The sequence below is a fragment of the Alternaria burnsii genome (assembly GCF_013036055.1).
Source record: "Alternaria burnsii strain CBS107.38 chromosome Unknown 715, whole genome shotgun sequence".
Classification (NCBI taxonomy): domain Eukaryota; kingdom Fungi; phylum Ascomycota; class Dothideomycetes; order Pleosporales; family Pleosporaceae; genus Alternaria; species Alternaria burnsii.
In genome coordinates, this window is record NW_024066116.1 from 1219527 (window position 1) to 1241122 (window position 21596).

The 21596-nt window shown below is 51.0% G+C and overlaps 6 protein-coding genes across 6 annotated transcripts; 3 read left to right on the top strand and 3 right to left on the bottom strand.

The window, feature by feature from the left end:
• Positions 1-929: 929 nt before the first annotated feature.
• On the bottom strand, positions 930-1474 carry GT037_007560 (uncharacterized protein; the record flags this gene model as incomplete). The annotated part of the gene is made up of 2 exons (XM_038932607.1): positions 930-1104; positions 1200-1474. 2 exons carry the CDS (start codon positions 1472-1474, stop codon positions 930-932), a joined length of 450 nt encoding a protein of 149 aa, XP_038785095.1.
• Positions 1475-2163: 689 nt separating this feature from the next.
• GT037_007561 (aldehyde dehydrogenase) lies at positions 2164-6814 on the bottom strand (the record flags this gene model as incomplete). Its single annotated transcript, XM_038932608.1, has 4 exons — positions 2164-2308; positions 2386-3243; positions 3296-3800; positions 6358-6814. The coding sequence occupies 4 exons, from the start codon at positions 6812-6814 to the stop codon at positions 2164-2166; spliced, it is 1965 nt and encodes a 654-aa protein (XP_038785096.1).
• A 739-nt stretch (positions 6815-7553) lies between these two features.
• GT037_007562 (uncharacterized protein) lies at positions 7554-8399 on the top strand (the record flags this gene model as incomplete). Its single annotated transcript, XM_038932609.1, has 1 exon — positions 7554-8399. The coding sequence occupies one exon, from the start codon at positions 7554-7556 to the stop codon at positions 8397-8399; it is 846 nt and encodes a 281-aa protein (XP_038785097.1).
• Positions 8400-11169: 2770 nt separating this feature from the next.
• GT037_007563 (40s ribosomal protein s21) lies at positions 11170-11671 on the top strand (the record flags this gene model as incomplete). Its single annotated transcript, XM_038932610.1, has 3 exons — positions 11170-11217; positions 11327-11532; positions 11614-11671. 3 exons carry the CDS (start codon positions 11170-11172, stop codon positions 11669-11671), a joined length of 312 nt encoding a protein of 103 aa, XP_038785098.1.
• Positions 11672-13934: 2263 nt separating this feature from the next.
• GT037_007564 (uncharacterized protein) lies at positions 13935-18012 on the bottom strand (the record flags this gene model as incomplete). Its single annotated transcript, XM_038932611.1, has 2 exons — positions 13935-17718; positions 17804-18012. 2 exons carry the CDS (start codon positions 18010-18012, stop codon positions 13935-13937), a joined length of 3993 nt encoding a protein of 1330 aa, XP_038785099.1.
• Positions 18013-18453: 441 nt separating this feature from the next.
• On the top strand, positions 18454-21438 carry GT037_007565 (heavy metal tolerance protein precursor; the record flags this gene model as incomplete). The annotated part of the gene is made up of 3 exons (XM_038932612.1): positions 18454-18876; positions 18934-20063; positions 20109-21438. The coding sequence occupies 3 exons, from the start codon at positions 18454-18456 to the stop codon at positions 21436-21438; spliced, it is 2883 nt and encodes a 960-aa protein (XP_038785100.1).
• Between the last annotated feature and the right edge of the window lie 158 nt (positions 21439-21596).

Sequence of the window (21596 nt, forward strand, 5' to 3'; positions counted from 1 at the left end):
CCAGTTAATTGCCTTTGGTGCCGCAGTCTTGGGTTTTAGCTACTAACAAGGTCTGGTAGGCCCAATCACAGTTCCTTTATCACATCTCACGATCTGTGCTAAGCAAAGCTAACAATGGGTGGTTGGAACGCCAACGTAGCTCTACGACATGATCGATGTGACGGGTGGGGCGATCGTGACCTGTACAAGATTAGTTGGATTCCCACGACAAAACCAAGAGCACAAATGTGGCACAGGGTGTTCGCATCCTATTGAAGGCCAACAGCATGCCGCCAGAGAATTGATGGCGCAGTCTCTAGGTCAGCCTTTACACCCGCCTAGTTAGCCATTTACCATGACGTTCTCCTGGGTATACTTGGCGGAATGATCATTGATTCATGAGTTGAGCTCGTCATGATCATCAGAGCCCATCGGCCTGCTGGTGAGCGAACTCTACTATCATCTCTACAATAAAGTCTGGTCACACAGTTGCGAGTAACACTCTCTGGAGTGGCGGTATCCTCCAGTGGCCATATCCAGCATGTCCATGCACAACAAACTCCAGGATCAGAGTGATGCGGGGTGATAGCTTAGTGTGATAGCAGTTGTGTGCCCATGGTATAAACGAGACGGGTACGACAGCCAGCCACACCTGATACTAGCCGGAGCTACTGAATAATTTGCCGTAGTCCGCATAGTTCGCTGTTCAACTACAGGCCATCTAGAACATCATGTAGTCCATCTATTGAGCGCCTACGAAAGTTCAGCCGCAAGGGATCAGCGTAGTACATCGCAGACAAAGTTGTCCAGGCCGACTGCAAGCTCAAGTCAGAAATATTCGCCTTTGCAAGCATGACGTTTGGTCTAGAACAAGCAACAGTATTCCATTGTCCAATCAGACAATCGTCTCTTTCTGGTCTTTTGACCATGGCTTATTTGATAGCCCAGATTCAATCCAACTTCAGCACATTCACACCGGCGCTTAGAAAATTCAGGCTACCTGGCATACATAGCGTACTAGAGTTGGAACACACATTATATTTGGGCCACATTTCGTTTTCGCATGACCAGCTCCCACAGTCAAGATCAAGGAGACTCCAGGTGGATAGAGCGTAGACGCCTTCGCTAAGGTCATTGTTAGTGATTGTGGTTTGTACACTGGAACCATGATCTGGAAAGGGGAGACCATATTACATCAGGATGTAACAATAAAGACTTACTTCTCACACGACCAGCTCATTTTTACAGTCAAGTTGTAGACCTTCGGCACTGTCGTATCAAAATTCAAAGTCGCACTATCTGCCCAGCACCAGTCGTCGTCTCTCACTTCTCCTCCAGTAGGCGCGAAGTCGCATTCATAACTGGTAGAGGGGTTGAAAATGGCGAAAGAATTCGAGTTCTTAGCACTGCACGCGATAGCAACTTCAACTGCGCTGTTGATCAAGGTGAATTCAAGAAGGCCTTGTCTTGGACCTTGGGCGGAGGGAGATACCATAAGGTAGTAAGAGGAGAACTTTATGTTTTCGATGGAAAGGGAAGGGGAGTCAGCTCCAGCTGCCGTAAAGAGGAAGCATAGCGAGCACAATGGGTGAGTGAAACGTGATTGCCGTAGGGTTCGTAGATTTCCCCTGATTGCGTGAAACTGGATGGCAATGTTGGTGGAGGTTGAATACAAGAGGTAACTGCCCGAGGCTATAAGTAATGCGATTGCGCAGCCTACTTTAAGTCGATATCAATAAGCAATCCGCCAAGCATAGTTGGCATGGTGACATGCCGAGAAGGAGTACTTTGCTACGAAAAGCCACCAGTTGCAAGATGGCGGTTGTGTCCTCTAGTTGACGAATCGCTTGGCCGTACGTTGTTGCTGGTTTTCATAGACATGCCTGTCACATGTGTTGCCTTTGGGATAGTCTGCTATATACAATTGGTACCATGGACAAAGAAGCATTAGAGTACCTACAATCAGAATGTTTGGCGACAGAAAATGCTGGAAATCAAGGCAGCGTAGTAATTTTGCGCAAGTCTCATGTACGAACAGAGTCAATTCGGTCGTGTTATGGAAAAGCAAGCCCAAGTCCCAGCTTCGAAGTCAAACGCACCGTGTCCCGTAAGTCACCCACGGTATCCTCACTTTGTAAGCTACCGGATAGTCGAGCATTACACATGCTAAATGTTGAACTAATCCTACTCCTTGTAGGTGATAGTTTTCATCCTTAAGAACTCTTCAATACCCCAGTGCCCGTTGAATCGCCCAAATCCACTTGCCTTCGCACCGCCATGCGGTAAAGTCCACTCGTCATGCACTGTCATGGAGTTGATATGAATAGCTCTGTGTCTCTTTGTTAGCGATCAGATTTCAAAAGTAGTAACGTATGATCTACATCATGCGTTATTTGCAAAACTTACCCGCTTTCAATCTGCTTGGCAATGCGCAGACCGCGGCCAAGGTTCTCTGTGAATACAGCACCAGAAAGACCGTAGTCAGTGTCATTAGCGATCTCGATAGCTTCCTCATCACTAGAGATCTCTATGACAGAGACGGATGGTCCAAAAGATTCAGTGTGGAAAAGCTCCATGTTCTTGTTCACGCCATCAACGATGATGGGACGCATGCGTGTTCCGGAGGTTTCGTTCGTCTCCGGGTGTTTTTCATCGCTTTCGTGGTCACCATGTACGACTTTGGCGCCATTCTTGACTGCATCTGCGACAAGGCGTTTGTTCTTTTCTACACCCGGCGCAGCTACGAGAACCGGCGCGGGCTTGTCGCCGCCGAAGATACCCTCCACGGCGCCCTTGAAAGCTTCGATGAACTGTGGCTTGATGTTCTTGTGTACCAGAATGCGTTCCGAGCTCATGCAAATCTGGCCTGAATGCAGGAAGGCACCTAGTGCACATTGTGTCGCTGCTGTCTGCAAGTTGGCATCGTCGAGGACAATGGCGCTCGCTTTGCCACCTAGTTCGAGCAGAACAGGTTTGAGGTTTTTACCAGCTGTCGATGCGATTATGCGACCAACGGCAGTAGAGCCAGTGAAGTTAATCTTCTTGATAGCGGGCTCCTCAATTAGGGCAGTTGTCACCTGCGCTGCATCCTCAGGACGATGGAAGAGGACATTGAGCGCGCCCGCGGGAAGGCCGGCCTCGCTCAAGGCGCTGCCAATAGCCCACCATGTGCGAGGGCAGAACTCGCTACCCTTCAGGATGCAAGTGTTACCCGCAGCGAGAGGGTACAGAATTGATCGCATACCAAGCACATATGGGGCATTCCTGGTACTCACATAAGTTTCCCATGTACGATCATGGATGGGAAGATACATACCAAGGTGCAATGCCCAACACGACCCCATACGGCTCTTTGACGATCAGCGCACTAGTACCCTCCTCTTCACAGCTAGGAATATGTCCCATCACGGCGCTCAACCTTCCCGCCACATCTCTCAGCATATCCGCCATCTTAGGCACATTGAACCCGTTGCTGAACATGTCCGCAGCTCCAGTTTCAATCTTCATGTAGTCTGCGAATTCTTCCGCGCGCGCATCGATCACGTCGGCGGCCTTCAAGAAGATATTGCGTTTGGCGGAATGCCTCATCTTAGACCAAGTGGGAAAAGCAGCTTTTGCCGCTGACACGGCACTCTTGACATCTTCCAGAGAGGCGGCCGAAGAGGTCCATACTTGCTTGTGGGATGAAGGTGATGTTACAGGAAAAGTGGTTTTGGTTGTGACCTCCTTGCCGTTGATGAAGAGGGGTACAACATAGGACGGATCGGGCTTAACAACTGAGGGGTTAGACATTTTTCTTTTGTATCTCACACTCTTTGTTGCTGTTGGTGAGGCTGGCGTTGCTTTTTCACAATAGAATCAATGTAAAGAATAACGCGACGAGCGGTAGAAGTACCGGGTTGGATGGAAGAAGCTATCTCCATAGTATCCACATTACGTGCGCACCTGCTTCCGATCTCAGACCCTGAGGGCGCGCGCATGGCGAAATCGGCAATTGAGAAACGCGGTTCAGGGGGCGAGTGGACCGGCATGTGGAGACGGCACGGCTCAGAGACGAGTAGACGGAAGAAACCGACACATGAAAACCTCGGGAAGTGGACAAGATAAACATAAATCATCCCATATATTGCGTCGCGTAACAGCTTGCTCAGTAGGCGAAAATGTTGCGGAATAATTTCATGTCATTGTCACAGCCGCCAAGGCGGAGCTCCAGGTGCAAAATCCGGACGTTGCTTGCAAGGTGTGCGTGTTCAAGGAACGCCTAGAGGTTGTCTGTAATTTGTATAGTGTAAGTGTTCTTTAGCGACGGCTTATTCAAAGGTATCACGGTTGCCGTTATTGCACTCTCCAGACAGAGCCGTAATGACGTCAACTCTCTAGATCAGCGGGGTGTTATTGATGAATCTCCCGAGGTGTGACCGCAGGTAGTTACTTCACTCAAACTCATTCGATCGCAATTTATTTGAACTAGCGCTCAATGAGGGAAGACAAGTGCAGGTATGAGGTCGAAGGTTTATCCTTTCAAACCGATCAAAATTACTCGATACCATCAGGACTGCAGGCCTTTTGCGCACATACTACCTAGGTATATGTCTCTCACCGATTTTTGTTCCAGCTCAGAGACATGGTCTCAGAACTACGTAGCTCGAGTCTCTTGAAAAATCAACACACGCTTGATACGCTCCTCAAGTAAATAGAGAAGCTGTACGCACATTATGCCGCCTTCGTTTGGTAAATACGCAGTACTATGTGTAGCTTCACAAGTCGACAACAGATATTTGGTACTTCCTTCCATAAAAAAAAGGGCGTAGAATTTCAAAAGACATCTAAGTGCAAAACTGTTTTGCTTTATAAGGAAGCTGCATCAACTGCTAAAAAGGCACATTGGGCCAGGTAATGTTCGGAGCTGAGAGGTATCCCCCAAAACGAGATTGCTGGGATGTAGTGTAGTAGGCTCCTGAGGACTTCAACAGCCCCAAGAAGCTATAACGTGAGTGTATAGGTTGTTTAGAATGTTGGTGTTCACTTGTAGTGGTGATACATAAGCCTAACGAAGGAAACGAACTAGGGCACACTTTGTCTCGAACAAGTGTGGTTCATTTCGATATAGAAGCTCCAAAATTTTGGCATTGCAGTACTTTCCCGCTTATCCAGGAGAAACTCCTAATTATCAAATTTTGGGTGGCAATAAGTATCAGCAAACAGAACCTAATCATGTTAAGTTACTGCTCATTTCAAGATCGTTATGCCGAAATGATGCTCAGCAAAGGTAGCCATCATCGTGGATATCGCTCTTACATTAATCATGATCGCTATACAGATCGATCTCGTCTGATGAACGTGATGAATCTGTTGAGTCATCTTTCCAATCAGAAAAGTCTGCGTCCTCGTCGGTTCGTTCCACTACGAAATTTATGCCTTTTTCAACCGAAAAGAGTTCAACAAGGCGTTGCCAATCATACATCGCGAACGATGAGACTACAACCCGAACCTCCTTCAACCGAGGCACATGCGTAAGATGGGAAGATGCCACATTATCCAGCGCTTGAAGGTAGTGTTGGTCGTCCGTAGAAGGTCGAACAGGCGTTCGAAACGTCAGCAGCGACGCAGGCAATCTTTCCGTGATTGTGTCGGAGACTCTACTCATCATCATTCCTAATGGGCAGCTAAGCTCCTTAAGCGACACGAAGCCTTCGAGGCTGTCACGAAGATGAATTCCGCTATGCGTCCTTTCTTCGGCGATCGAGTCGCAGAAGATGTAAAGCGTCTCTAAGGAGGCCTTTTGACTATCCAAGGCTTCACACAACGTCTTCAATCGGTCTCCATTTGGTATCGGAGAGTCTGGCAGGTGATCTAGACATACGTCGTATCTGAATGTCTTTAGGGACCGTGCTGATGAGATCAACACTTCCAGAAGAAACTTAGTGTAGTAGGTACATTCGAGTTCAAGCTCGTCCAGATCGTTGCAGGCTTGGGGAATAAGACGCTGCAGTTTGAGTGCCGTTCTTTCGCCGTGTTCCCGATGACTTGCACATATGTTGCAGTCCGCCATACCGTATTCGTGAACCTCGCGCAATTGCAGCTTTCGTAATGATTGGAGTCGGAACAAAGGTGCGATGTCACTCAAGGATGTCGTTCTTGCTTCAAGTTTGATTGATCGAAGATGTTCGAACCGATGAGTCTGTCTGGATAGAGTACCCGCTGCCGCCTTGCTTATGAGATCGAACCAGGCGCGGCGTCGCGATCGATCTCTTGCAACGTCTAAGATGCTGAGATGTGTGATATTCGGGATATGCAACAACATTGCGTTTTGCAATGCTTCGTCATTACTACGGTCTTCGTTGCATTGAGTCGCCCATTCTTTCCAGTCCGACGTACCAAGCGCGCGCAGTCCTTCTTTAATAGTTTTCTTGTCCTTCGCAGTTGGGACATAACGTCGACCCTTGCGACATGTCCACAGGCCGAATGTGATGTCCACATCGTGAATAAATCCCGCAAGCTGCGGATTGAGAATCATAGTACGAAGAAATGTGTAAGGCTCGCAGAAATGGCTATTGTACTTAGTATAGAGCATATCAACGACAATCCGGTAAAAGCGCCGACTGGTCAATGCCAAATTGACCAGTGTAGGAAGTTGGAATTGGTTGAGGTCTATACCTGGTAGGTAGCCCAGTATTTCAAGAATCAACTCATCAGGAAGATCAGTCAATGTCGCAAGCGACCCAGCTGTACGAGATCTCAAGCCATTGTTCTTGAGTTTACGCTTGGTAGCGCGTCGACGCTTTGCATCTTGTGACGGAAGTAGCGGAAAGTCGCGCTCATTGATGATCGGCATTGTATGTGGCGACGCAGTTTCATTGGGACTGGCGTCAGGCGCAAATCGTATAAGGATGAGCAGTATGGATCTCGGGCCTTTTGTGATTTTAAAAAGAGCACGCCAGCTGAATTGGCGATTGCGAAACGGTTGAAGGGTGGCTGAAGTCAGTGGAAAGCAGGTGTTGGGCGTGTCAACACAGGTTTTGCGCTAAGCGGGCCTAATCAATCGACGCGCTACCCTGCCCTTCGCCTCGTGGTTGACGGCAACACCTAACGCCCTCCAGGTTTTACCGCCGTGCAACCAATTCCTCGCGTCCTTGCCTTTCGCTACCTGGAATCTCTCTACGCGTCGCAAGGGCGTATTGGACACTTCCAAAGTGACCGCTCTACAACGAAAACCTCGGGATTGAAGGTATCATTCCATCACTCGAAGCTGCGCCACCCGTTCCATCTAGTTCGCTTTCTTCGCCATGGAGCGCCTATCAGAAGAATTGCTAGACCACATAGTGTCTGAAGTCACCAACCCTTTGCCAAGTAGACATAAACCACTCTACAACGGCCTTCTCAGCTTATCGATGGTATCCCGTAAATTTTGTCGCATTGTAGAGCCGTATATCTACCGCTCTCTGATCGTGACCGCGAATAATGGAGAAAAATTGTTACGAACAACGAACACCCGTTCTGAGCTGCTACGACACGTTCGGGCCGTTTTCGTGGAGCAATATTGTCATGTTGCTGATGAGATTCAAGACTTCATCATGCACCTACCCAATCTACAAGAGCTAGACTTGGACATCATGGGCTCCTTCAAAGAATGTGGGCTTTCAGATATTGTACCAGTATTGAAGTTACGGGCCGTGACCACTCTGCGCCTCTCCGGTGTTGCAGCGAGAGAGACCGTGGCAATGTCTTTAGACGACTGGAAGTTCGAGAACAATACGGTCACTAGCCTGGACCTCTCTTTCTTCGAGCCCCAGGATGGGGAGGAACTCAGCGAAAAAATCCGGATCTTCGCGGCGGTTTTCCGCAACTTGAAATCTTTGAAGTTGCACGCCAACTACCAGTGGAATACTCACATTCCTATTTTGACTGGCTTTACGTTCCGCTGCCTCGTTTACTCATTCAAGCACGCCTTCGAGACAACTCTTCGCGAATTTAGCTTTGGGTACAACGATGATTATGGCCATTCGGAAGAGTTTGAGGTCTTAGGCCACAGCCTCGGTGCAAGGGAAATACTGAAAGCATCGCGGCTAGAGAATCTCAAGATAGACACAATCTGTTTGCAAAAGGCTAACCAAACAAACAAGCTAAGAAGTCTGTTACTTGAACCTTCGTGTCTACCTACGTCCTTACGTACACTATACGTGCGTCATATCGTTGCCCCGGGAAACCTAAATCCCGAGGAGAGGAATCTCATGCACTCAGACGAAGCTCAGTGTTTGTCACAGCTGGTGAATCTTGCGTCGCGAAGCTCGCGTTTTCCTAATCTGCAGAAACTCACACTAGCAATATTCCTACCTCCATTTTTCGAAGAGGTTGCTTCCAGAGTTGTAAAGATTCAAGCCCGGAAAGCTAAAATGCAGTTGGAATTAATGTTCATGTAAAGTCATGTGTAGAGCTGCTGCAGCTGCAATCGCTGACGAATGATTAGGCCTGAGCGGGACTACGTCAGCCATGATGTCTCCAGAGCTTGGCCGCAGTATGATCATGCTCGAGATCCCCGGGATCCATCCTATGATCAAACGATCATCCGTCGCTCCTAGCCGTGATTTTCTCACCACATCCGCGACTATCACCAACAATATCTTGCATACCGATGCTGGTTTACATGCAAGCTCGGGTCTCTGTGGCCGTACTGTCGACAGGGCTGGCGAGCAGCGGGGCCTCTGACTACTGTCCAGGTGGATTGATAAACAATGTCGAAACTGTGCCACAAGACTCGGTCCTGAGAGTAAGCTCAAACGATGTCCGAGCTGCAGTGCCTCAAAGATCGCCATCGGCTTCATGGGAGGAAGATCGCCGGATCCGAGCGCTAAAATCCGATTGGTTGTCTATATGAGGTTACGAAATCACTCAGCCACCTTCAGCGCCAACATTGCGAAGCCGCTGCGACGTATCGCAGGCAGTGCTGGAAGAGTCGGGCAATGCAGTCTACGAATACGCGTACAACTGGATCAGACAGAGCCTAATCTATATAAGTGCTACCCATGGACTCGATGCCGTGTCCATTCCACACATACAGGAGATTATTAGATCCAGCAAGATTCGACAATCCACACTTTACAGTATAAAACTCTACTGTCTCCACAGCAGTAACCCCGTATCTCCGCAGTACCATGTGTCGCGCACTTACTCTCTCCACGTCGAAACGCGACCAAAATACACCAAATATAGCAACCGCTAAACAACCCATTATCGGCGGAAATCTCAAGACAGGCCTCGAAAAGCTTACACGGGCTGTAGAACGAGGAGTCGACCGTCAAATCTTGAACGCTCAAATGCAGACTTATGGCACACCTCCGTCGTCCTCTCAGTCCTCGGAACAAACAACGAACATTGGCTCATGTAACACGAAACCGATTATCTGAGCGACGAGGGGACTTTATTGCGTAAACCACTATCTTTATGACGATACCGAGGGCCTGCGAAGGCTTGAACTCTGAAGTACAAACATTGTCCCTGGATCAGAAGACTGATTTTATCGTGTACGAGGATCGATCTGGGTCGTTGCATATTATGTTTGTATACAACATATCGAGAGGATGGTCGTGTTAGTAAAAAGAGCTGCAGAGTAGTCTTTGTCGGTTGTAAGATAAGTTTATGTGCATTCATGTAACATTCGATAGCAATCGCTTGTATTTTTAGTGTATTTTCAAACTTTAGAACTCTTTTACCTTCCCGATATTCTTAACAAGATTTGAATGTGCTAAGCTTGTCCTTTGAGTCAGTCTAATAGTGCAGCATAGATCGAGATATCATAGCCCGAGCCACTTAAGAACACAGCAAGGATAAGTACGAGAGATTCACGATTCTAGTGCGCACATTTTACATGCGCAGCCTGATGATGATATTGATGTTAGAGAAATAAGGAGTGGCAAGTATCCTAAGCAGATTTGCACATCGTCACAAGCTTAAAATGCCGTTGTACTCCAAGTGTCACATTCGTCGTGTTGCGGCAGCCCAAGAACAATTGCACCACGGAGCAAGATAGCCAGCTACTGCCGTGAAGGCGGAGAGTAACAGAGTTCAAAGTCTAGAGTTGCGAGCCCCACTCGGATTACCGCTGTCTGACTCCACCTACATCCGCATCTGTAGGCTTGAGATTGCTAGATGCATTCCCGTGGTCGGATTCATGATTTTGCTAATATATATAATTGCATTTGCTTGACTTTCTTCCATCAATTGAACATCAGTTCGATCACCAGCATCGGTGGTTTAGTGGTAAAATTAGCCGTTGCCATCCATCACAGGACAGTTTCGGCTAGCCCCGGGTTCGATTCCCGGCCGATGCATCTTGCTTTTTGCACCCTTTTTTGCATCCCCACCTAGAGGTTGTGGTAGTCCAGGAGTAGCGGAAATGGTCGAGCGAATTTGGATAGATGAGATTCGATAACCCTGCGCGCCTGATGTTTTTGCCAAGCCTGCGAACATCGCACACCAGAGTTTTTCTGCCCGATACCACGGCAGCATTGCGAGCATTACGATAGGCGCATGACCTTAAAGCTGTTAGGGTGGCTTGCAACTACAGATTATGATTAGACGGCAAGTGGCGGACCTTTATACACACCATCGGGCTTAGACTACAGGAAAGCAGAGACGCATCAATGTAGCTGCTGATATAGGAGTACAGCGTCGCATCGTCGCTGGAAAAAACATCCCTCGATATGAATGCTTGTTGTGAATATCCTGCCTTTGTAGTGGCCGAAACCCGCAATTGGCACAACAACCGCCTACTAGATCTGAGATATGATCTTGAGAAGGAGCCTAGCACTCTATATGTGTTTCCAACCTTTGTTCATGCACTGAGAGAAATAGGTATGGTACTCCGTCTCATACCATCGGGGTGCACGCAGACGGCTCGATATACAATCCCTTACTGGGCGATTCCCAGTTGACGAGTCCACTATGACCCCAAAGCTTGTTGCAAGAAGCTTCCACATTATCATACCAATGCACCACCTGTTCATAGTTGGCATGACAGTGAACGCGACAGAAGCTCCGGAAGGGAGTGTTAGACTAAGCCGCATTCAGAACTAGCGCCAACCACCAGTGCTAAGCGACACTCGAAATTCCCCAGTGTCGCAAACCGACGACATCGACCACCAACGAAGCCTCAACCAAGACCACCCGCCGTCAACACACAAATCGATCAAAATGGAGAACGAACGCGGAGAGCTCGTCGACCTTTACGTCCCCCGCAAAGTAAGCCAAATGCATGCCATCGCAATGAATGTCTGCTAACATGATACAGTGCGTGAGTATCCCACAACTAGCTACCTGACCCCGAAACGCGATACTAATATCCCCCAAGTCGGCCACCGGACGCATCATCAGGGCCAAGGACCACGCCTCTGTCCAGCTCAGCGTTGGCAAGGTTGACGAGAACGGCCGCTACACCGGCGACAACCAGGCCTACGCCATCTGCGGTTTCGTTCGCGCCATGGGTGAGGCCGACGACAGCTTCAACAGGCTCGCACAGAAGGACGGCTTCCTCAAGTCCGTCTGGAGCGCTAGCCGGTAAATGGTTGGGGATATGGAGTTGAGGTATGCACATTGCGACTCGGGTGAGGTGTCTGGGCTGCGGCTGACTGGGAGCAGGAATTCGGAATCTGAACTGCCCTTCGAGGGCGCAGGCATGCATTTCACGGCGACTTAGGCCTTCATCTCCTTTCTCCTGCGGATCAACGATATCACGAGGAATGGGAACCGGTTGAGACATGAATACCATGAAATTCACAAACCCTGTCACGTCTCATGCGCCTCCGCAGCCTCCGCCAAGACTCGGCTGTGATGTGTACTGTCGAATTTGTGAAGTCATGACGACGGCTGGGAGTGCTGCTTTCATGTTCGCTATACTGGCAATACATTGGTACAGGTGCTTACTTTGCAAACTGATTACGCGTCGTTTCTAGGTACATGGATCAACGCCTGCAGAAAAGCACTTACTCCCTGCCCCGATTCTCCGTTGCTGCCCAAGTTGCTACCCATCGCACCACATCCGCATGGGAGAACCGTCAAAACTCATAACAGGCATTGTGTGCGACATGTACATGGATAGCGTACCAACGCAACACAGAGCAAGAGCCTGTAATACACGGCCGCGTGGTCATACGCACTGTGTCTCTGCTGCATGCGAGGAAATTGTTTTGTTAACAACATACAAGCCCCAACGTGGATGTCCCTGAAGCCTACACTACAGTATGGCACAGCGTGCAAACTGACGCGAGTATACCTGACCCCCTATATCGAGCAGCATAGCATGTAAGGCGGGCACTGTCACTGTGTTCTGGCCCAATGTACCGAGCCAGCCCACCACACCTCGCTAAAACCCAAAGCCCCACGGACGACGTCTGCCAATGACCTGCTAAGCGTGGACCCGACAATGCGGGTGGTGCGATTGCTGTGTAACATTGGACGTAAAAGAGCAGAAGTCTGGACACCCACTCGTAGTACTGAGGTTACATGTGACGATACTTATCAGTACCGGAAGACAAGTATCCAGCGTCTATCAGTTTGCAGCAACTAAACGTCGGTTACCGATGGTGCCGAAGAAGCTCCATGCTGTTAGTTCCAGGACATATTGGTAGCCACCAATATACTGTCGCTGAAGAGTTTTCTCCATACAATCCTTGCAGCATGGATCTTACGCGCAGTACTGATCCTCAACAGAGTCGTATGTTGTATCACTGGGATTGCGGGGATGCAGCAACGATGCTTGGCAGCGGTCCGCTGGGAATGCACAGGGTGTTCACCGATCACGAGGCTTAGCGACCGATCAGATGAGTGCATTGCATGTGCGTGCATAGGGTGTGGCACGAGGCGAAAGGTACATGTGTGTGGTACTGAGGGCTGGTCATGTAGTACAGTCTTCGTCTGCCTCACGTAGATCACTTGAACTGGACGGCCGGATATGAAGGAGGATCAACCGATCCTCGGTAACGTCGGTGCGTTGACTCTCTTCATGTTCCTAGATTGCGTGGAGATAAAAAAAAAAGCGAGAAGCTAATATAGTATCTCTTGGACCAAGTGATACTATACACCTCATCCACACAAAAAGCGCGCATTCCAAGACGGACCTATCATCAAACTCGATGCCAGCGTGAATTACTAAACATGAGCTGATGACCTTCAAGAGATTGAGGCTCTAGGCTCAAGTATTTTGCTTTTCCCGTCTAGAAGTATATGCGGCTATACACACCTTGTAATATGATTGAATGGGTGCAAGTCGCATGACAACGGTAGGGCTGCAGGGCGCTAGGCTACGTTTTGTTTCCGAGTGGATACAGTACACGCGGAAGGTACCATCCATGCGAAGTAAGGCAAGTTCGATTTTGCCGCAGTCGAACGCCATATGATGACATAATGTTGAGGAAAATCCATAGCTGTAAGCGCGGCTATTGATAAATCCCATAGCGGTTCAGGTCCGCTCAGAGATTGCCGCTGTCCAAATACCCACCGCCTCCCCAAACCCAAGCATCGTCGCCGAACTGCCGAACAAGTACGTAGTATACACATTAATTCCCGCTCGCTACCAGAATACACGTGGCAGACCCACGTACTTTCAAGTCAGCTTCCCGCATCCCGGGGAAGCGGGCTGCCGCTTCAAAGGGGGACAGTCTTACATGTCTTGGCGCGCATACAAGCGGTGTGATTATGCAGTATACGGGCAGCTCCATCAATGTACACCGACGTATTGAAATGTGCGGATCCGACTTATTCTTCGACAGAAAGGATGCAGAATTTGATGTGTGGTGATATCAGACCGGACTCTGCGGGTCGGACGTAGATAGTAAGTGGATGGGTGTGCACAGTGGATGGTGGTCGTCGGGCCGATTCTCAGTGGTCGAGAATTGTCGCGGGCCGGAAAGTGTCGCACTGCGGATATCGCACTGTATAGGGACGACTGCGACGTTCCTCATTCATCGACGAGTCGGTGTTGTGGTCCCAGAATTCGGCTGCTGTTGATCTGGAATAGTATCAAGAGCAGCATTCCGAACCGCGGACACGGCTTTACTCTCCCCCACCTTCCAATCGTCGCCTTTGCGCACGATCTTCGATCGGTCCTTCTCTGCTTTCTTGAGTAGCATTTCCTGAATCTTTGCGTCGCGGCGTTTGCCTTGGACACAGTCGCAAAGACAGCCCTCGGTCGGACAGGCACCATCTGATAGTACCGGGTCAGCAAACCATGTTGATAGACAATTTGAATGCCCCCCATGTCCACAAAGTGGGCACCACGTCCAGAGTGTGGCTGCAGGCGGCGACCAATTGGCGGTAGTGGTCGGCGAGGGACCATCCGCGACCTGATCGTCATCATGGTCTGGATTCGACATGAGGGACGATCGTTGTCTTTTATGTTCTTTATCCTTGAAGGCCGAGCGCGACTTCGCCTTCGATTTCTTCTTTGCGGTGATCGATTCGAAAGCCGGGTATTTGGCCCAGCAAATCGGGCAGGGTGCCTGCGTTCGCTTGCATGATTCGCATCGCATCTTGTCTCTAGGATTGTTGATCGGTGACTTGCAGCTTAGGCACAGTAGGCCAACTTGTGTTTCTTTCAGCGCTTGCTCGTAGACGGCAGGATATGTCGGATACGCTAATCGACGGAGGGTAGCGGCGGAATTGAATAGCGACAAGGATTGTAGCTGCGCATGGTAGGTGTGAAGGATGGACTCTGCTTGGTAGGGATTGATACCAGTAGCTATCAGTTGGCTCAATTGCATCGAGAGTATGGCTTTTGCTTGTGCTTGAGTTAGACCTAAGGAGACAAAGGTATCACTGAAGGCGTTCAAGACGTCTCCCACATGAACATCTGGAGTATCAGTGGGGCCGTGAGTTTGTGGTAACAATGGAGCTAGAAGCAAAAGGAGAATCGAACTGAACTGTGCATCCGAAGCTTCCGTATGGTAATCGAGAAGATGATTCAGCAGTCCAATCACGGAATAGGGGGAACCAACTTCGGCATCAACGTGCACAGCCTGAAAATCAGACAGCAGTAATCCTTCCTCGGCTGCTGGGTCGAGAATCGGAGGCGCACCCCCGGACACATGTGGTAATGGAGCGGGTGGCTTAGGGACGTACGGCGATCTCACGTCCTCGAATACATCAGGCACAATGGTTCCGCTTGCCTCCATTTCAGCATTGAATTCGAACGATGACGAGGAGATACTCGTGAGCGCTTCGGAATCAGAACTGTCGTGACGGAGCAGTTGATTATTTCGTCGGAGATGTTCCATATCGCGAACAGCTCTTTCTCCACTGTCAAACCCATCCGCGGAACTTTGTGGATATATCTGGTTTGCATGAGCGATACTTTTGCCAATAGGCACTGTTGTTGGAGATATCGAGATACTCTTGCCTAACTCTCGATCTCCAGCGTTCCTTGGCTTTCCAAAGCTGGAGTGTTCCTGCACAGCTTGCCAGTCATCTGACAAAGACTGCTCCTGGCCTACTCGCGAATTGGTACTAGCGAAGGAGCTTGGCATGGAATTGCCCCTCTGAGAATCCGAGGACGCAGAGAACATGGTGAAGCTTTCACCAGAATCATGTCGCTCTAGTGGGGGAGGCACGTTCATGTTAGCGCCATGTGCGCTGTTCGGCGCGAGACTCAATGGGATTCGGGGCGATGCGCGGTAGCTGCCGACCAAAGCACGGCGTTCGTCAATGTCGTCTCCCGAGTGGTACCATTGTGGTCCACTGAACGTTCTTTGCGACGGTGCAAGTGTTTTGTTCGCATCGACAGGTGGTCCAGTTACAGCGGGCGGAAGCTGATCAATGTCCTCCTGATCAATATCGAGCAAGTCTGGTCTATGAGTATTGTTGACAGCTTGGTTCATGACTGGACGAGCAAGAGGGGTTGCGAGATTGGACGTGCTCTCTCGCATCGATGGCGATCGGGACGGTGATGCCGGCTTCTCTAGCGTACCCAAGATAGCTCGCACTGCAGGATTTGGGGGGATCGTCAAGCGCTTTTCGTGTGGCTCCATGTGCTCAGAGGACATTTGGTACATCTTCTCAGACTGTCGGAGCGCTGTGTTCTGCGATTGTAGCCTTCTTCGCTGTCTGTGTGACTCGGCACGTCGTCGTGTCGCCACAGCAATGGACGTACCAACGAGTCGCCATGCCTGCGCGAGCCTATAGAAGGCTGCCCGCTGTGCGTACTCGGCATTCTGCTCAAAGATCCTCTCCAGCCGGAGGAAGGAATCCAAGTCAGGTGGATCGGAAAGAGGTATGGTCTTATACTTCTGTGCGAGATACTCGAAAATCTGAGGGTTGGCCACGCCTGGCAATATGCCTCGTATTGCGACCTGATTTGGTCTGAATGATTCGCTATAGGCGACCATAGAATCACTGAGAAACATGACTTTGGGTGCAATGTCAGAGGGCGGGGTACTGCTAAACGATTTGGTTGACCTGTTACTGGCGGTGCGACCATGATGCCGCTTCATTGACGACATCAGGAAGCTGTCATCTAAGCTATCGTCCGCTGAGCTTCTAAGACTCCCTTTCTCAGGGCTATGGCGGCGTCTTGCACGTGGATCACCAAGGTACGTATCGTCGGGATATGCCAAGCCTGTAGAAGACGGCTGCCGAGACCTCTTCTGGGCAACAGCGGCGACTTCTCCACTTGGCGATACTGCAAGAGACTGCAGGTTGCGCCGATCTACGGTCTTTGGGGCGTGATGGACATCGTTTTGCTGGAAAATGCCCTCCTTCCCCACAGTCCACAGGGTGTCACGCGAGTGCCAAAGCATATCGGAGGGAGCACTAGGAAACTTATTAATCTCCCGAAATGGCAGGAACGGTCGACGGAAGTCCCACACATGGATGACGGAGTGTTCGCGATCATAAGACGTGGCGAGCTGTGTGCATTGGTAGGCGCCCTTCTCGTGGTACTCGTCGGACCAGTACGGTGGTCTCCAGCGCGCTTGGTAGACTGGGAACGGTGTGTGCAGGACGTAAGCAGCTTTCTGGCGGCGGCCAGTGATGGAGAAGTCCCAGACCTTGACCGTTCGATCGACGCCAGCACTGATTAGATGCTTGCCGTCTGGATGCCAGTCGATGGAGGTGCAGATGCGCTGGTCGTGAGCGGTAATCTTCTGCTTAGGACCCTTGTTATGGCGGAAATCCCATCGCTGGATGGTTCCGTTATCAGTACCGAAAGCGAATTCTACAGCGTCAGTAGGTGACCACTGAACATCACGAATGCCACCGTTCATGCCAGCATAGTGGTCTCGACTGCGACAGACGGTGACGTCTCTGCGCATGTCGCGTAGGTCCCACAGGCGAACGGTGTTGTCGTGGCTCGCAGACAGCAGCAGATGGCCTTGATGAGGGTTGAAAGCCAGCTTGTGTACCTGACGCGTATGCTCGTGCAGTCTGGTGAGCTCGACGCTTGCGCGGTTCAGGTCGTACAGTATGACTTTGCCATTGGCAGCGGCAGTTGCGATATGCGAGCTGAACTGGCCGTGGGACCATTTTACGTCGTGTATGCTCAAGCCGTCGCGCTGGCGGGCATGCGAGTCGGCATAGTGGAGGACAGCAGCACGCAGGTTGGTCTCGTCGACGATCTTGGCATCTTGCACGCGGACAGTTTTTAGAATTTCCTTACCGGCGAGAACGGCATGGGTACGTTCACGGTTGATGTCGAGGGCAGAGATGTCGAGGCCTGTCTTGTGGCTTGCATCTTGGGAATAGCCTGTGCGGATGCTTGGAGGCAGAGTTTAGCAGGAGGAGAGCATCATGGTGAGAGGGGCAGCCAATCAGAAGGGCGGCAATCGGAGTGAAGACGTACCCGGCAAGCTTGGGCACTAGAGGGTTCGGAGGGCCGCCATCTGGGCCATGGGCATGCACACTGGGTGGGCGGGATCCATAGGCAGTCGTCAAGGGCTGCGCAACGAAGCGTTCAAAGTACGAGCGCGACTTTTGCTTGGGCAGTGGCAGTGGCGGCGCCGGGGGTATCTTGGGCGACGAGACGGCTGACGTGCGACGGTTTTCAGTCATCTGAGCGCTGCTGGAAGACGTGACTTGGTAGCGACACGCCTCGGTGCGGTGCGGTGCAGACGGTCAAGAGCTCAGGAAGCGTGCAGTGTAGCAGGTAGCAGCCGTGGTAGTGTGACGAGCTGCAGGCTGCTGCAGGACCGACGCTGATGGTGCACGACTCGCCCGGCGTCCCTGGGAGCATGCAGGCCGGGGTTATGGCGAGGTCTGGATGAAATCCATCATCGGCGCGCACGGACAGGCCTAATGCCTGCTGCATGTGCGCCACAAGTCTACTCGTGCTAGCTCTCTCTCGCCCATGGCACCGTCTCAGCGAGCAACATGTCACCGCGTTTCTCTTCCATAACCTCCATCTCCTCCTCCCTATCCTCGTCCCCCACCCGTCTCTGCCACCCGTGAGTCCTCGCATCAGGGCCTCACATGCCCGTGGAGAGAAGCTCCATCATGGCCGGTCCGCTGCTCCAGAGCGACCTCTCCGCCGCCCACAGCGACCACGACCACGAGAGATGGACCTATGCCGGCCCTGTGCGCAACGCCATCGCCGTCCTGCAATATGCCTATCCCATCGTTATGCTCGTCTTCTTTCTGGCTGCCTTCACCGTTCGCAGCATTGCCGCTTCTAAATCTAATTCTAATATCGCCAAACCTACCACAACCGGCCCTGGGGGAAAGCCGCTTCCTGCCACCGATCCTACCCGCAACTTCGTCAAGAAGCTGGTCCACGATGATGTCACGCACACCCAGAAGCGCGTCTTTGAATGGGTCTCGCTGGCCACGGCCTTCACCTTTGTCGGCAACTCGGTCGTAGTCATTGCCCACGCTCTGGCCGAGACGCAGGAGCACTGGTGGGCTGGCAAGTCCGTCGTGGTAGGTAGCGAGCAACAACAAGCACACCCGCCTTCCACCATGTGCTAACTTGGCCAGATTTACCTCGTCGGCGCCTTCTTCGTCTACTGTCTCTTCCTCATCTCCCTCCTCGATTCCAAGCCGTCTCCGACCGAGGCGCATCTGGCAACATGGAGCCTGGCAACAGTCCTAGAAATAGTCCTCGTCGCCCTCTCGTTTGCCGTTTACACGCACCCTCACAAGGAGCCCACCGCCGGCCCACCCGCCAAGCGACTACGATTTGGAATGACCCAGTGGGAGTCCGCCGAGGTCGCCATGGACCTACTTCGCATCCTACTGCTCCTCGCACTCATCACCTTCTACGTACTGTTTGTCATAGTGCCACAGCGCAAATCCCAGCGAGAGTCTGGAAGCCCATCTGAAAACACTTCCCTGCTAGGTAGCGCCGATCAAAACGGTCATGCGGAGAACGGTCACGCGAACGGCTCATATGGCTCAGTCCACCCTGTCGGTGGCAAACATCAGCACACCGAGGGTGCACCGCCCGCCTGGAGCAGGCCTACTGGCGCACCTGCGCGCAGTTGGTGGGAATACATCAAAGGCTATCACGTCTTCTTTCCTTACCTCTGGCCTTCCAAGGATCGCAAGCTGCAGCTCGTAGTCATCGCGTGTTTCTTGCTCGTCCTAGCGCAGCGCGCCGTCAACGTTGTCGTGCCAGACCTCACAGGTGAGATTGTGGACCGCCTCAAGGACCCTTCGAGAGGAAATCCATGGACTGCCATCATGCTCTACATTGGCTTTCGCTTTCTGCAGGGTAGCAATGGCCTACTCGGTGCGGCGCGGTCTGCATTGTGGATTCCTGTTTCGCAGTATTCGTATCGCGAACTGTCAGTTGCGGCATTTGAGCACGTGCATAGTCTTAGTCTGGACTTCCACCTCGGCAAAAAGACTGGCGAGGTCCTATCCGCCCTAGGAAAGGGCAGTTCCATCAACACGTTCCTCGAGCAGGTGACCTTTTCAGTGGTGCCCATGCTCATCGATTTGGCCGTTGCCATTGCCTATTTCCTCGTCAGATTCGATGCTTACTACGCCCTGGTTATTGCCATCATCACCTTCTGGTACATCTATCTGACCATTCGCATGGCGCAGTGGCGCGCTGAGATCCGTCGAGAAATGGTCAATGCCGATAGAGAAGAAGATGCAGTCAAGTAAGTGATCATCTGTAGGTTTCACCATTTAGCTAACCTTTGCAGAAACGACTCCATGGTCTCATATGAGACGGTCAAGTATTTCAACGCCGAAGCGTACGAATTCAACCGCTACCGTGAAGCTGTTAGGAAGTATCAGAACGCTGAGTACAAGGTCATGTTATCGCTGAACATCATGAACATCACACAGAACATGGTTTTCATGATCGGACTACTCGTCACATGCTTCATTGCAGCATACCAAGTTGCGGCCGGAATTCTCGAGGTCGGCAGATTTGTGTCGCTTCTCACGTATATGAGCCAACTGCAAAGCCCTCTCAACTTCTTTGGTACCTTTTACCGGATGATCCAGTCTGCCATGATCAACTCTGAGCGCATGCTTGAGCTGTTCAAAGAGCAGCCCACTGTGGTCGACAAGGAGGATGCCCAACCTTTGGCCTCGTGTGAGGGTAATCTTCGCTTCCAGGATGTACACTTTGCCTACGATCAGCGCAAGCCAGCGCTGACAGGCCTCGACTTTTACTGCGAGCCAGGCACGACTACTGCTTTTGTTGGTGAATCTGGTGGAGGTAAATCGACCGTCTTCCGTCTACTCTACCGATTCTACAACACCATGTCTGGTAGCATCCAGGTTGATGGACATGATGTTGAAGATCTTACCATCGACTCGGTGCGCAGCCACATTGGCGTTGTGCCTCAAGACACTGTGCTCTTCAATGAGACACTCATGTATAATCTCAAGTATGCAAACCCAGAGGCAACCGACGAACAGGTGCACGAGGCGTGTAGAGCTGCCAGCATCCACGACAAGATTATGACGTTTCCGGACAAGTATGAGACCAAGGTTGGTGATCGCGGCCTGCGACTTTCCGGAGGTGAGAAGCAGCGTGTCGCTATTGCCCGCACGATTCTGAAGAACCCTCGTATCATCATGCTTGACGAAGCTACTGCCGCTCTCGACACCGAGACGGAGCAACACATCCAGGAAGCATTCACGACATTGGCCAAGGGCCGCACTATGCTCATCATCGCTCATCGTCTTAGTACCATCACCCATGCTGACCAGATTCTCGTCTTGCATAAGGGCAAGGTTCAGGAGCGGGGAACGCATGAAGAGCTACTTGATCGCAACGGCCACTACGCCGCCATGTGGAAGAAGCAAATCCGCGCTCAGAGAGCTGCTGAGCAAGCTCAATACCTTAAAGACAAGGCTGATAGACTGCGCCGGGAGTCCAAGGATGGAACCATTGGCTTCGAAGACGGAAGCAGCAGCCACTCAAGTTCTGATGACGAGAATGCGAAGAAGATTCGCTCTATAAGTCAGAACGCGTCGAATCAAGAGGAAACGTCAGGTAAACCGCATGGCCATCCTTAGTCTGGCAGGCCGTTGTTTTTCCGAGTTTAGTTGCAGCTTGAAAGCAACCCTCATTCACCATAGCAATTTTGCAGGAACTATCCGGACGTAAAGATGGCCAGTTTTCGGTCTCTAGAGCACTCTTTTATGAGTTGCGCTGTTGCAGCTACCTTCGGACC